General features: G+C 52.1%; 1 protein-coding gene across 4 annotated transcripts in view; it reads left to right on the forward strand.

Moving 5' to 3' along the window:
- The window catches only part of CAMKK2 (calcium/calmodulin dependent protein kinase kinase 2), a 46,395-nt gene extending 32,065 nt beyond the window's left edge, over positions 1–14,330 (forward strand). Inside the window, exons 13-18 of one of the 4 annotated variants that reach the window (XM_036353601.1) lie at positions 952–1,025; positions 1,125–1,212; positions 2,352–2,480; positions 5,106–5,206; positions 5,721–5,763; positions 11,144–14,330. In XM_036353601.1, the coding sequence (XP_036209494.1) occupies positions 952–1,025; positions 1,125–1,212; positions 2,352–2,480; positions 5,106–5,206; positions 5,721–5,763; positions 11,144–11,314 (606 nt within the window). In that variant the 3' untranslated portion in view covers positions 11,315–14,330. The remainder of the gene's footprint in view (positions 1–951; positions 1,026–1,124; positions 1,213–2,351; positions 2,481–5,105; positions 5,207–5,720; positions 5,764–11,143) is intronic. The other 3 variants (XM_036353602.1, XM_036353603.1, XM_036353604.1) reach the window with 3 other exon arrangements.
- The last annotated feature ends 982 nt before the right edge of the window (positions 14,331–15,312 follow it).

Here is a 15,312-nt window from a genome sequence, read left to right on the forward strand (position 1 = left end):
TCTTAATGGACACATTTTCCTAGGACAGGAGTGGACCAGGTCACTTCCTGAGACTTTTCCCAGCCTTCTAAGCACTCACATAAAGGTTGCTTTTTCCCGGGCTCCTTCCGGGTCAGGCCCTCCCTCTGCTGGGAGAGAGCGTGGATTTGTCCCCCGGCAGGTGGTGCATGAACAGGCTGCGGGATCAGCCCAGTCAAGGCTCAAATCCCAGCTTTGTCCTTGCCAGGCAGGACATGGCACCTCACTGAGTTTCTATTTTTCTCTCCTGTCAAATGAGAATAATACCTACCATTCCTTATGGCTACTGAGAGGATCGACAGAAATCATTCAAGTATTCATTCAACACGTGTTTATTGAGCCTATTCTGTGCCAGGGGTGTTCCTGGGCAGTGGGGAGACAGCAGTGAGCAAGACAGGCGAACACGCCAGGCCTCCTGGAGCTGATGTTCCAGTGCAGGAGTTCGACAACAAACACACACACACGTAATAAAACGCCGGGGAGAGGCGCGATGATGAGAAGGCCAGGGCTGGGTGTGGCCTGTCTGCTTCAGACAGGAGCTCAGGAAGGCCTCCCTGAGAAGGTGCACTTGGATTCGACACCAGAATGATGGGAGAAAACAAGCCAGGCCAGTGTTGGTGGGGAGAACATTCCAGGCAGAGGGAACAGCCAATGAAACGTTGGTCTTGAGAAACTTCAGTACAAAGCCTGGCCCCGACTAAGCCCTTGCCAATCTCTGCTGTTACTGTGACGACTTCTGAATTGTTCTTGGAATTATTATTGTTCACCTAGTAGGTGGGTGAAGAAGAGTGTGTGGGGAACTGTCCTTTCCTAGATCAGGCCACTGGGCTACTTATTTCTCTGTTGTGACCCATGTGGAGTGGCCAGCACAGGGCGGCCTTTACAAGGACAGGTGTGCCAGCCATTGACGGCCGCTCTGACCTCTCTTCGCAGTGCCCGTTCATGGACGAGCGGATCATGTGTTTACACAGTAAGATCAAGAGTCAAGCCCTGGAATTTCCAGACCAGTGAGTATCGCCCGGCTGTCCTGAGTCACTTCCTGCTCTGAGCCCTGAGTGGTCCTGCGTATCTGACTCTCAAGCTTCTGACGTGTCTCTCGCCCGCAGGCCCGACATAGCTGAGGACTTGAAGGACCTCATCACCCGCATGTTGGATAAGAATCCCGAGTCGAGGATCATGGTGCCAGAGATCAAGGTACCTGGGGGCCACTGCTGCCCTGTGGAGTGCGTGCCAGCGGCTTGGCCTGCGTCGTCCGCTGCTTGGAATTGTTTGGCTCGACCCCGCCTTGGCCAGGCCCCTCGCCCCACATCCACAGCGTCATGCCCTCCTTGGCACCGCTGCCCTCCCATGCGCAGGAGGCGGGGGCAGGAGGAGGATCTGGGGCTTGTGTTGCTGTGATTGTGTAAGTGGAATCTGCTGCCAGCTGAGCAGCTAGCACTCCGATTGGCTTCGGCTGATGGCATCCACCCTCCCTGGACCCGACCGACCGGGGCCTCTTTGTGCTGCACACCCTGGCTGCCAAAGGCCTGGGCCCTTGCCTTGACTTTGCCCATCCTTTTGTGAGAAATTGTAGTGAGAGTGGGAGGAAGTTAGTGAACAGTTTGACCCCACTCTCCACCTTGGCCTGCTGAATTCCACCCTGTTCCAGAAAGCACTGTTAGGAGAGACATCCCCCCTCCCCCCCACCCCCCGCCACACACACACACACTTACACCCAACACCCAGCCAATGCCACACGCACACATCTGGCTCGTTAGGAAATCTACAAATTTGCTTCGGGAACTCCTACCCACCTAGCTAACTAGCATTTGAAGAGGGGGAAGCCCCAAAAGTTACCGATGAGGGCTGAGACCCTAGGGGTGTGTGGTGGGGGGCCAGACCCCTGCCTGGGTCCTCTCCGTATTGTGCCCTTCCAGCTGATCTGTGGTCATTGTGCCTCCGCGAGCCTCTGTTTGCCCTTCTGTAAAATGGGGATGATGCTGCCTGCTCTGAGCTGAGCTTTCCAGGCATCAGGAAGAGATGCTGAGGAGTGATGGGTGCTCCTCAGGCAACGGCAGGTGGCAGATGCCAAATTGTAATCACTTCTGCCAAGACCTGGGGCCAGATGGAGAATCCGGTCCGTGCACATCCCACCTCGTAGCTCCCTCCCATTCTCTGTCCCTCGTCTCTTCCACGTTTCCCACCATCTTGCTCCCTGCAACCCTCTGCTTGGCTTATCCGCTTTCTTGCATGTCTGGCCTCCGGCCACTGCCTCTCCCCTCGTGCATCCCTTCCCTGGCTCCGCTGTCCTGCCTCTGGGAGCCAGCCCTCACCCCTCCTGTCATTCGTTGAAGCTGCACCCCTGGGTCACGAGGCATGGGGCGGAGCCGTTGCCATCGGAGGACGAGAACTGCACGCTGGTCGAGGTGACCGAAGAGGAGGTCGAGAATTCAGTCAAACACATTCCCAGCCTGGCGACCGTGGTAAGGCGGATGAACCATTGACCGAGAGCAGGGACGGAGCCACTGGGGCCGGAGGTGGACCCTGCCAAGACCAGCTGAGACGCAGGCAGGCGTCTGAGGAGCAGACGCTGGGCCTGAAGGTCAGGGGGTGGCTGGCTCTGCCCCAGACCCACTGCCACCAGCCTCGGGCCTTGGGCGCACATCAGGCCAGGTGCCCGTATCTTCTGGCCTCTGTTCTATCTGCAGCCAAGTCCCCATGTACCGTAGAGGGGTAGCCCCTCTCCCAGGATCCCACTGCCCCTCCCGGAATTCCTGCTTTCAGAGCATGGCGGGAACAGAAGGACCAGGCGGGTGCCAGGGATGGAGCTGGAGCCGAGGTCTTGTGAGACGGGATTCTCACCCGGTGCATCTCCAGTCTCCAGAGCGAACGGCTTAGCTCATCTCACGTCTGCCATGTGCACAGCTCCCGGGCTAGCAGAGGGGCTGCCACTTCACACGCCGCAGAAAATCCTTCCCAACTCAGGAGGGTGGGGCTTTGATCCCGAGTCACCAGCCCCTTTTATGGCCTCACACTTGCATCCTAACCCAGGAAGAAGGAGCCAGAATGTGGAGTCCCTCAGGCTTAACCCCGGAGACTCTGGGAGTCACCCACTTGCCAATCCCCTACCCATCAGGGTGCCTGGCTCCAGGTGGGAGACCAGGACCCTCAGGGACCTGGATCCAGGCAGCAGTCCTGTGACAGAGTCCAGCTGGCCACCCGCCATGGCCACCTCCAAAGCCGTGGGCTGCGTTTGTCCAGCACCAGCCCCGGTAGACAGGCAGGGCCCTGGGCTCCGGGAGGGGCCTCGAGTGGCTGCCCCTGTAGGAGCCCAAATGCTGGCTCCTTCTCTCCAGCTTTGCACCTCTCCCCCCTGCCTCCTCACACACTTTCTCTCTGCTTCTTCCAAATCCTGAGCCCCATTCACATCCTCCTCCTCCTCCCCCACCTGGAGCCTCTGCATGGCCTTCACTGTTAAAAACTCACCCACACCCACTCACTCTTTCTCATCCACCCACTGCACCCACGTCCTGTGCCCATAGCGGGGCAGGTGGCTGGCGTCAGATCCCGGCGCCCACCGTGGGTGATTCTGTTCCAGGCTTGGGATGTTCTTGGGAGAAGGTGTCTGCCCCTGAGTCTGAACTAGTCCCTGACTGTTCAGGAAGCACTTGAGTGGTTTCTCAGGCCTGTGCTGGGAGCAGGGGGACCATGATGAATAAAACCGACAGGGCACCTGCCATCCTGTAGGGACACACAGTCAACAAATAGATGTACAGTGTAACTGAGGGGCCTCGAGGTGTGTCCCGAAGGGGGGACATGGGCCAGGTGATGGGTTGAGAAGGCCCCCTGGGAGGATCGGCTGTGCGCTGAGAGGTGTGGGAAGCACCTGCAGGATTTGAATCGGGAGCAGCATGATCAGGGTGGGCCTTGGAAAGATCCCATGCGGAGAATGGACTTTGCGGATCTTTTCTTCGTGCTTAACCCTTGGGCAGGCGTGTCTCTTTGCCTAAAACGCCATCCCCTGAGACAATGGCATCCTTGCATGTTGCTGGTGGGGATATACAATGGCACAGTCACTGTAGAAAACAGTCTGGCAGTTCCTCAAAACATTAAACATAGTTACCATGTGATCCAAGAATTTCATTCCTGGGTATACACCCAAGAGAAATGAAAATATTTTGTGTGGAAAACATGTCCACACAAAAACTTGGACACGTGTTCATAGCAGCATTATTCATAATAGGCCAAAAGGAGAAACAGCCGAAATGTCCACCAATCGATGAATTAATAAAATTTATATCCATGCAAAGGAATGGAATACTGATACAGCATAATATAAACCTCAAAAACATGCCAAGTGAAAGAAACCATACACAAAAGGTCACATGCTGTGTTGTTCCTTTTACATGAAATGTCCAGAAGAGACACGTTCAGAGATAGCAGATTGGTGTGTGCCAGGGCCCGGGAGGCCGGGGGTGTGGGGAGTGACTGCTAATGGGGACAGGGTTTCTTTGTGGGGTGATGGACATGTTCTGAAATTACAGAGTGCCGATACGAATCTACTAAAAACCATGGAATTGTACCCTATAAAATGGCGAGTCTGATGCTGTGGGAATTATATTTTAATTTTTAAAAAGTACAGCCTCCTTTTACCTAGAGAGCAATAGTTGGGGTTTTGTGGGTGTGGTCATAGGTGGCTTTCACCGAATGTAGAGGCCTGGCCTTTCAGACGAGGCAGGTCGATGAGCCAGGAGGGCACACCCGCGATGGCTCAGGTGAGACACAGGACCAGGTTCAGGCCAGCTCCCCTGGAGCACAGGGTCCCGGGGGGTGGGCAGGCCAAGACTCGATTGTGATCTGACTTGAACATCAGACCAAGGAGTTGGGACCTTATCTTGTTGGCAGCCAGGGAGCCACGGGAGGTGTTGGGAGTGGACCAATCAGAATTGGTGATGGCTTTGGCTGCGATATCCCAGATGCTGCCCAGTGTCTCCCACAGGCCACAAGCCTCAGGAGCTGGGGGAGGAAGGATGAGGGAGTCGGCATGAGGGAGGATGTTACCTGGACTCCCACCTCCCGGTGGCTGAGCCTCCTCTTCTCCCCTTCAGATCCTGGTGAAGACCATGATTCGAAAGCGCTCCTTCGGGAACCCGTTTGACTGCAGCCGGCGGGAGGAACGCTCGCTGTCGGCGCCCGGAAACCTGCTCAGGTGAGTGTCCACCTGCCTTCCTGGGGTGGGTAGCTGGGGCCAAATGCAGCGTAGCCCTGTGCAGCCCACTCTGCCCGGGCCCATCCCGAGAGCGGTTCCAGCTGGAAAGACTCAGACCCGGGCACAGTGGGGAGGCCAGAGCAGCCTGGCTGTGGTCTCGCCCACCCTGGCTCAGCCGGCCTCCTTGTGCTCATAGCGTACCCACCCAGGAGTTTTACCTTTCTCAGGGGAGTTTCACTTAAACTGGGGAGCCCTTGACAGTCACAAAGCACTTTTGTGGCCCAGAAGCAGGCGTGCTTGGTGGGGCATTCAGCCCTGTGCCGGGTGAGCAAGCCAGTGTCCCCCATGAGGGGCCCTACGTGTCTCGGCGGAGCAGTGTCCTCATAATCGCCCTGGCAACAGCTCTGCCAAGCAGGATTTGGGGTCTGAGTGTCCCAGGGGTGGGGGACGGGCATCCCATGGATCCCAACTGTCCCTTCTCACTTCCCTTTTCCCTCCCCTCTGGCGATTCCAGCAAAAAACCAACCAGGGAATGGGAGCCCCTGTCTGAGTCCAAGGTAAAGCCTGCCTGCCTGCACAGTAGCCTCTGCCGGGGCCTGGGGGCGGGGGCAGCTGCAGAGCACGGGCACCCCCACCCTGGTGGGCGGCGGACGGGCCTTCCTGCTGCGCCCAGGCTTACCTTGGGCCTCTGGACTGAAAAGCAGGGCACCAGGGGCTTGGACCCGACGGCAGGCGTGCATGTGAGCTGGGGCTGCAGGTGCATGGCGCTCCACCCGGAATGCCCATGAGTTCACTCAGGTCCTACAACCCAGCTGGGCACCCACCTATGCTCAGGACCTGTCAGTGGCACCGTGGCTGCCCCTGCTCTGCGTCGCCCAGGCATGCTGTATCTGTGGCTCTGCCTGCTGCCTCTCCAGCATCCCCCCTTTCTCTGATGATTAAGACCTAGAAAGTAAGTCCCCTTTCCCGCCTGCTGCCAAGTTGTGTAAGATCCTCTGCCCCCGGGGAGGGTATGGCCATCCCTCTTCCAAACGTAAACCCGGGTCAGTGTTAGTACCTACTAGGACAGGTGAGGATGTTGGTCCCTGTAAGACTGAGATGACAAACTGCACCTTTTCTGCCACTCAACCCCCAGTGCCTGGCAGGGTAGCATTTCTTCCCACCGAGCCTGACCCACCAACTCAGCCTCAGCTGGGAGCTCTAGGCAGCCATTTCTGCGATTTATTTTTTATTTATTTATTTTTTATTAATTAAATCTTTATTGTTCAAATTATTACATTTGTTCCTCTTTCCCCCCCCATAACTCCCCTCCCCCCAGTTCCCACCCCACCCCCCTCCCTCACTCCCCACCCACTGTCCTCATCCATAGGTGCACGATTTTTGTCCAGTCTCTTCCCGCATCCCCCTCACCCCTTTCCCCCCCAAGAATAGTCAGTCCACTCCCTTTCTATGCCCCTGATTCTATTATAATCACCAGTTCATTCTGTTCATCAGATTATTCACTTGATTTTCAGATTCACTTGTTGATAGATGTGTATTTGTTGTTCATAATTTGTATCTTTACCTTTTTCTTCTTCCTCTTCTTAAAGAATACCTTTCAGCATTTCATATAATACTGGTTTGGTGGTGATAAACTCCTTTAGCTTTTTCTTATCTGTGAAGCTCTTTATCTGACCTTCAATTCTGAATGATAGCTTTGCTGGGTAAAGTAATCTTGGTTGTAGGTTCTTGGTATTCATCACTTTGAATATTTCTTGCCACTCCCTTCTGGCCTGCAAAGTTTCTGTTGAGAAATCAGCTGACAGTCGTATGGGTATTCCCTTGTAGGTAACTAACTTTCTTTCTCTTGCTGCTTTTAAGATTCTCTCTTTGTCTTTTGCTCTTGGCATTTTAATGATGATGTGTCTTGGTGTGGTCCTCTTTGGATTCCCTTTGTTTGGGGTTCTCTGCGCTTCCTGGACTTGTAAGCCTATTTCTTTCACCAGGTAGGGGAAGTTTTCTGTCATTATTTATTCAAATAGGTTTTCAGTATCTTGCTTTTTCTCTTCTTCTGGCACCCCTATAATTCGGATGTTGGTACGCTTGCAGCTGTCCCAGAGGCTCCTTACACTATCTTCGTATTTTTGGATTCTTTTTTCATTTTGCTTTTCCGGTTGGATGTTTTTTGCTTCTTCTTATTTCAAATCATTGACTTGATTCTTGCGATCCTCTAGTCTGCTGTTGGGAGTCTGTATAATATTCTTTATTTCAGTCAGTGTATGCTTAATTTCTAGTTGGTCCTTTATCACAACCTCGAGGGTCTCATTAGATTTCTTGTAGGTCTCATTAAGTTTATCGGCAGTTTCTAGAAAATTCTTGAAAAACCTTAAAAGTGTGGTTTTGAACTCTATATCCAGTAGTTTGCTTTCCTCCATTTCTGTCATTTGTGTCCTTTTTCTTTGTCTCCGCATTTTTTATGCTACCCTGTGTTGATAAAGTGGTTTTCTGTGCTAAGTGTCCACTAGGGCCCAGTGGTTCAGCCTCCCCAATTACCTGAGGAGGACACTCTTGGTGCACGCCCTTGTGGGCTTTGTGCACAGTCTTGTTGTAGTTAAGCCTTGATTGTTGTAGGTATCACTGGGAGGAATTGACCTCCAGGCCAATTGGCTGTGAGAATCAGCTGTGTCTGCAGTGGGAGAACTTCTGTGCTGGAGACACCCCTCCGGGGCAAGACTTGCTTCAATGGGGCTTTGGTGCTCACTGAGTCTGCCCCCTGAGTGTGTCCTTTATGGTTCCACGGAGCTGCAAACTGGATGGTCCCACTCTGCCAGACAGTCCCACTTCTCCCGTATGAGTCTGGGTCCCCAGAGACTCTCCCGGAACTGGAGCTCAGAGCCTGAGACTTCCTCCCGATTGAAAACGACAACCATGCCCTCAGCCGCCAGCCCGCTCCGCGTGCGCCTCTGTACCTCAGTATTTTACTTCCTCACTGCGCCTCCTCTAAGTCTCGGTATGCTTTTCTCTTTCCTTCTAGTTGTAGAATTTCCACTCGGCCAGCCTTTCTGTGGTTCTGGATGATGTCCTTTCTGTCTTTTAGTTGTATTTTTGAAGAGGTTGTTCGAGGCAGCAAACTCCGGTGTTTACCTATGCTGCCATCTTGGTTTCCTCCTCCATTTCTGTGATTTAAATTCAACTTTATTGACATATAATTCACATACCATGCAATTCACCCATTTAGAGTGTATATTATATTTCAATGGTTTTTAATTTTTACTGTTTAATTTAAAAAATATATATGTACATATGTGTATGTATGTGCATATATATATATATATATATATATATATATATATATACTTTTATTGATTTCAGACAGGAAGGGAGAAGGAGAGAGAGATAGAAACATCAGTGATGAGAGGGAATCATTGATTGGCTACCTCATGCTGGCTGGTCTATTTTTAAATTTTTTTAACTTATGGTTTGAGAGAGAGAGAGAGAGAGAGAGAGAGAGAGAGAGAGAGAGAGAGAGACCGATGTATTGTTCCTCTTATTTACACATTCATTGTTTATCCTTGTATGTGCCCTGACCAGGGAATGAACCCACAACCTTGGCATATCGGGACGGTGCTCCAACCAACTGAGCTACCCAGCCAGGGCCCAGTGGTTTTTAGCGTGTCACAGAGTTGTGTAGCCGCCCAACTCCTCCATTCCCCAGCAACCACTAATCTACTTTTAGCTTCTGTGGATTTGCCTATTCTGGATGTTTATGTAAATGGAATCACACAGTATGTAGCCTTTTGTGTCTGACTTCAGCACTCAGCATCATGTTTTCACGGCTCATCTGTGGTGTAGTAGGTGTCAGTGCTTCGTTCCTTTATACAGCTGAGAGAGATTCCATTGTATGGAGAGACCACATTATATTTATCTATTCATCTGGGGATGAGCACTGTTTGGCTATCACAAATGAGTAACGCTGCGATGAACTTGCACAAGTGTCAGCTTTCTCTTGTTAGGAACTGGCTTAGATGAAATTTATTGGCCACCCATACATAGAAGTCGGGGCTTATATGGTAATGTAGGAGGAATGCTTGTTTGGGGATTTTTAAAAAATATATATTTTATTGATTTTTCACAGAGAGGAAGGGAGTGGGATAGAGAGTTAGAAACATCAATGAGAGAGAAAGATCCATCAGCTGCCTCCTGCACACGCCCTACTGGGGATGTGCCTGCAACCAAGATACATGCCCTTGACCCAAATCGAACCTGGGATCCTTCAGTCTGCAGGCCGACGCTCTATCCACTGAGCCAAACCAGTTAGGGTTTGGAGGGGATTATTTATGCTTCTCTGGGGCAGGGAAAGCAGCCGTTAGCAATCAGAGCCATGTGTCACCAGCCTGCGAGGCTGCCTCAGTTCCCGCCGGATGTTCCCATATGTCCCTCCTACAGAAGCATAATGGGCTGGCCTTTCTCTTCTCAACCTCAGTTTTAGGGTTTGCCTGCCTGTCTGTGTGCAAGACTGTCGTTTTTAGTCTTTTATTCTCAATGAGCTCAACGTTGCAAGACATCAACAGACTGAAATTGGCCCAAAGTGCTTTACTGCCCCTTTATTCTCTCATCTGCAATCCCAGCAACACCTGGGGGTTACCTGCCCTTGCCCTCAGCCCACAGGTGGGATGCTTTGGTTGTCCAAAAGGTCCAGCACTCTGGACCTATAAGGCTTAGTCAGTCATTGGAGGCTTGGTCCCAAGTCCCATCTGCAGCAAGACCGGCCAGTAGGGCAGAAACCGAGGGCCTGCTTGGCCATCGAGGGACCGATCCCTGGGAGGCTTGACCCCTCTGGTTTGGCAGAAACATAAAGCCAATGAGTGATTTTTAATCCAAGAGGGTTTCTTCCTAGGAATGTTCAGGCATCACCTTTTCCCTTCCCATGTGTGGGGGCCATCCCCCTTCTGGCCAGCGGCACATAACGGGCACGAGTCCTGTGTGAGAAGCGCAGCGGCTTCCCTTAGAAGGGGCAGCTGCGCCTGATGGTGTCAGAGGGTGTGGGCCTCTGTGAGGGCTTTCCCCTCACATCTCCATCACCCCACCCTTGTCCGTCACCCCAGGCAGCTCTGGCTGCTGAGCTTCAGGATCTGGCTCTCTGGGACACAAAGACACCTTTCCTCCCGCCAGCGTGGTCTGCTCTGGTTCCTCACATCGCCAAGAGGGGGCCCTTCTCTCTGCCAGGGGTGTCCCTTAGGCCTGTTTGCTGGGGCAGTGCTGTTTTCTTTTGACAGCTGGTTCCCGAAGGCTGGCTGTATGCCAGGCCCAGCCCAGGCAGTTCGAATTGTCCCCAAGAAGTTCACCTGGTGACAGGAGACAAGGGTCATGGCTCTCACCCTGCAAGAGACTATAGCTGAAGGGGAGGGATGTCCAGATAGCAAACACCCTCAGTGAACAGGCTGCGGAGTGGGGCCCAGGCAGTACTTGTCTGTGCCGGGATTTTGGGTGTCACGCGCACAGGTTTGCATGCGTGCTTATGGTTCCTTGCTATTGTTGGCACAGGACGCTGGTTTTCCGTTTACAGAGGGGATACAAAGTCTCCTTTGAAAATTGTCTCTGCGGCCCTTCGGGACTGGGCTAGGCTGTTGGAGACTAGATTCGGCTCTTTGGGCCCAACTCTTCTGATCTAGGGTTAGCCCTTCCGGGACTAGCTTCGGCCCGGCGAGCGCAGAGGGCTCTTTGGGAGTAGGCTTGGCTCTTTGGGGCTTGTCTGGGCTCCTCGGGGCTAGGCGCCGAAATGGCTCTGCCCTTTGGGACTAGGTTAAAAAAAAAAGAAAAGAAAAAAAAAATCGTGTCTAAGCGAGAGAAAAGGGGGAGAGAATCTAGAAGAAGAGGTTGTGTAAATAGCTTTGGACCTGGAGGTGCCGGTTCCGGGCTGTGCCCACTCTTAACCTTGGTTTTCTGTTTGGTGAGCAGGAAGCAGGGCAGCGAAGACAGCCTCCAGGGGCCCGACCCGCCCCTCGCGGGGGAGGAGGAAGTGCTCTTGTGAAAGGCGGTCGGTGTGTGGAGAGTTGGGGGGCCTTGGGCCCTGGCCACCGAACGCGAACGCGCATGCATCCTCTGCGGCCAGACGACGCCATGGAGTAGCTGCTGGACGCCCGTGACCTCGCATGCTGGGTGTCTCACCTCCAGGGCTGCGCACCCCGCGTTTCCATAGCAGCATGATCTACGGAAACTGAGCACGTGTGTAGAGCCTTGCCCGTCATCTCTGGTTGTTTGTTTTTTTGTTTTGTTTTCCTTTGTTGTTTTAAAGGGGACAAAAAAAAATACACACCAACCCACAAAACACTCCATGACCTTGACCTTGGCCGCTGGCTGGCTGAACAGGCAGGTGTGAGGAGTTGCAGACGCAGAGCCACATGCATTTTGGGACAGTTTGCTTTTTAAAACGTTTTTATGCCAAAAAATCCTTCGTTGTGAACCAGGAACCACGTCAGATACACCGAGAGAATGTGTGTGGGGTTTGAAAATCATGAAAAACTGGCTGAAAACTCAGAAGGCATGGCCTGAGACCACAGAGTGAGTGAGTTGCTGTATTTGAAAGGGAGAAGAGTGGGCGTGACTTCTCATGCAAACCCCGAACCTAAAAGCACACCACCTTCCAGAACTGTGGACTCGAGGCAGCGAGGCAGGGCTAGCCCTCAGTAGCTGCGGGGAGCTTGGATGCAACCTATTTGTAAGAAGGACTTGAACATTTTTTAATTTTACTTTATTTTGTTGTGACTGGAATTGTCAGAAAAACAGAAAGGGCTTGATGGTGAACTGTTTCACAGAGGGGACTGTCAACCCTAAAGGGCATTAGTGGTGGTGGTGGGAGAAGTTTTGCTTAAAGGACTTGAATGCATACAGGGAGGCGGCTGACCTCTCTTAGCAAATCTCTCGTTCAATTACAAAAACATCAGGGTGAAATCCTCTACTTCCATGGATATTACATGGCTTGAGAGTGAACAAACAAGCAAAAATGGCCCCTTCTCCAACTAGACTGAACTCCAGAGTAAGTCAGAAACCATCTATTCTAGAGCTTCCAGGATCTAGTTCCCAGCTTCGGGCGTGTGATCGGAGTTGGAACCCATGAAACCCGCGCTTGCCCATTAGCAGCTTAGCTTGTTTATAGCCTATGTAATTCTAGACACTGAACGTTTTGTTCTCTTCTTAAATACTAGCTGAGTGTTGTCATTAGTCAAACAGTTTATCCAGTTCCCGGAGGTCCGGCTAGGAAACACTTTCATTCAACCGAGACACAAATGATCATCCGTAGCAGCAAAGCTCTGTTAGGAGACCCCCAGGGCACCCTCTGAGAGAAGGCTGTAGAAACCCAGAACACTCCTCAGGGTCCAAGGAACAAGGGCTTGGCACAGGACCTTCCCTTTCGCAGTCAGAAGTCCAGAAAGAAATGGTTTATTTTTTTGACCTTCATCTGATATTGAGAAGTATGGTTGCAGTACAAGTGGGACTTCTTCCAGAGCCGCAGGTGGGCGAGTGTGAAGGTCAAGGGTTAAGAAAACTGGGAGGACTTTGTCCTGGGAGATTGCCGGTGCTTTGTGGAACCTGGGGAAACACTGCATGCTTTCCGTTGTTTCTGTGTGGACAGCCTTGGTATGAGGACATTTTGCAGAGAGAGAAGCAAGGAATCTCGGAGCCCAGGCATTCTTGGCATCCGTAGATCTTGAATGTAAGCTCTTGACTGTCAGTTAGCCAGCCTTTTCTCGTGATCCTATAACAATCGTACAGAATGAGGAAGTGCTGGTGTCCCACCGAGCAAAGGATACCTATCTGATGGAGGGTCCTCTCGCCTGCTTGCTTGCTTGCTTGCTTTTTGTAACCTGGTACTTCCTCCTGCCCTCCCTCCTATGCTGTTTCAATGTGTGGGCCCCACCCCTCCCTGGAGCAGCTGGGGCCTGGTTAGGCTGCGGTAAGCACCTTGCAGTGGTTGAAGTCAGCCGGTCCTGGGTGTTTGTCCCAGCTTGTTTGTGTGGACTCCGACCTGGCGGGTGGCTGGTCCCGGGGAGGGCGGGCAGCGTGCAGAGCTTCTGCAGAACTCCTGTGTTTACACAGCCGCGTCGGGCAATGCCATCGCCCCCACGACACTCTTGGGGCGGGTTTCACATGTGCAATGCCCGCCATCAGGCAGCACCCAACTATTTCGGTGGTGGGTTGGGGGAGGCCCAAGTTCATAACTTTATTATTATTATTATTATTTTATTTTATTTTTTTTACAAAGAAACACCAAAGAAAGCTGTGGAAGGGAACTGGCTGCCACCCCCAAAAGGCCTAAGCAGAGAGGCCTGTACCATAAGGTGTTAATTACCACACTCCCTTGGAGCACAAACATTGGTTTTTCAAAAGCCAGCTACCAGGAGAGGGGGAGCTATTAGGAGCAGCGTTGCAGGTGAGCCAAAAGGCTGCCCGTCCGTTTCTCCCGTTGCTGGCTCATCTGTGGGACCACTTTGGTGTGTAAGCAACCTGTGGCCTGCATCTGGGCCTTGAAGGAAGCACAACTTTGCCATCTTTTCCTCTGCCCTGTTATACACTCCCCGCTCCCCCTCTATTCCGCTGGCTTACCAGTGGCTCCCATAAAGCCTTATCTAGCCCCTTGTCGGCACTGGGGGCCCGAGAGGCTGTCTCCCCACTAGTCTGGCCTTTCCTGGAGTTAGGGCTCCTGTCCTCAAAGCCTTTCTGGACCAAGGAGGCGAATACCTGTGCATTTAGACACATAGGTCCGACTTGTCACTCTCGCCCATCTTCCAAAGGGGAGCTTCACGTTGCCAGGGGGGAAGAACCATGACCTCCACTTATTTCTAAGGTGCTAGGGAAAGGTTCCAAGGTCGTCGGTCCCCATCTTCCCTCCAGCTTTACGGGCCGAGTTTCGTGGGACTGCTGACTTTTCTATCCTGTGATTGATTTACTGCCCGATGCTTCTGTTTCATTCCTGATCCTTTCTACTATGCATTTTCCTTTTATCAGGTGTACAAAGTTAAATACTGTGTATTTATCACTTAAAAAGACATGAACTTGAGAGAAAAATAAGCCTTTGGTGTTTTTCCACAGATGTTTAAGCTTCTCTGTAAACTTGAAATAAACAAGACAGCCAAAATGGTGCAAAGTCGGCCTCCTTGGGATTTTTCTGTTGGTCGTTAAGTCAGCACCCTCTAGGACCTCTGTCCTTACCTCTGTTTTCCTTCCTTAGGTCGACATGAGATCAAATGCCAGGTCAAGGCTAATGTATCCAGCGTTACGTTACTCATCCCTAATTTAAGCATGTCCTGGTGTCTTGCTCAGAGTGTGGTCCCCAGACCAGCAGTATCAGCTGCACTGGGAAGTGGATTAGGAATGCAGACTCCCAGGCCTCACTTACCCAGGATCCCCAGGTGGCTGGTCTGCTGCTGAAGTTTGAGAAACACGGCTCTAGCAGGCAGGCGATTGTTTGATTTTTCTGGTGGAGATCAAACAGGTGAGCAGCTAGTTTTAATGAGACATCAAACGCCCCACTGGGTAAGCCTGCTACATGACATTTCACAAGGTAGGTATTATTAACCCCATTTTATGGGTCATCGCCTTTGCCCGAGCTTGTCGGCAAAGTTGGTGTTTTACAGCATTTCCACCGTTGCCAGTTTTCATGGCGTCTGGAGACTGTTTTGGAACGAATGGTTTCTCTGGACTAGAGGCTGAGGGTGCTTGCTTGGCTTTGCACCTCCGTTTTCTGTTATCAAAGGCAGCAGATGAAGTCTGAAAGCTTCCCTGTTCCATCGCTGCAGAAATCCAACGATACTGGCCGCTAAGAGTCAAAAGCAGGTGTTCCCATTAAAGCCACACTGAGAACCCGGGCACGGCTGGGCCTGGTCAGTTTGAAATAAGCACCTTGGGGTGGTTAAAAGGAATCTGATGAAAGCTGAAAGAATGCACACAGCTGCAGCACTTTGCAAAGTTTTAGGGGTTCCAGAGACTCCCGGAAGCCCATTTCAGATGCACGGGCCCCTACCTAAGAGGCAGTGCCATCAAGTGGGGACATAGCTGAACCAAAAGGTGACTCTGGTAAATGAAATAAGCAATGCCACCCCCAGCCCCCAGCCGTCACCCCAACTGGC

The sequence above is a fragment of the Myotis myotis genome, unplaced genomic scaffold, assembly GCF_014108235.1.
Source record: "Myotis myotis isolate mMyoMyo1 unplaced genomic scaffold, mMyoMyo1.p scaffold_m19_p_20, whole genome shotgun sequence".
In the NCBI taxonomy this organism is placed as follows: Eukaryota; Metazoa; Chordata; class Mammalia; order Chiroptera; family Vespertilionidae; genus Myotis; species Myotis myotis.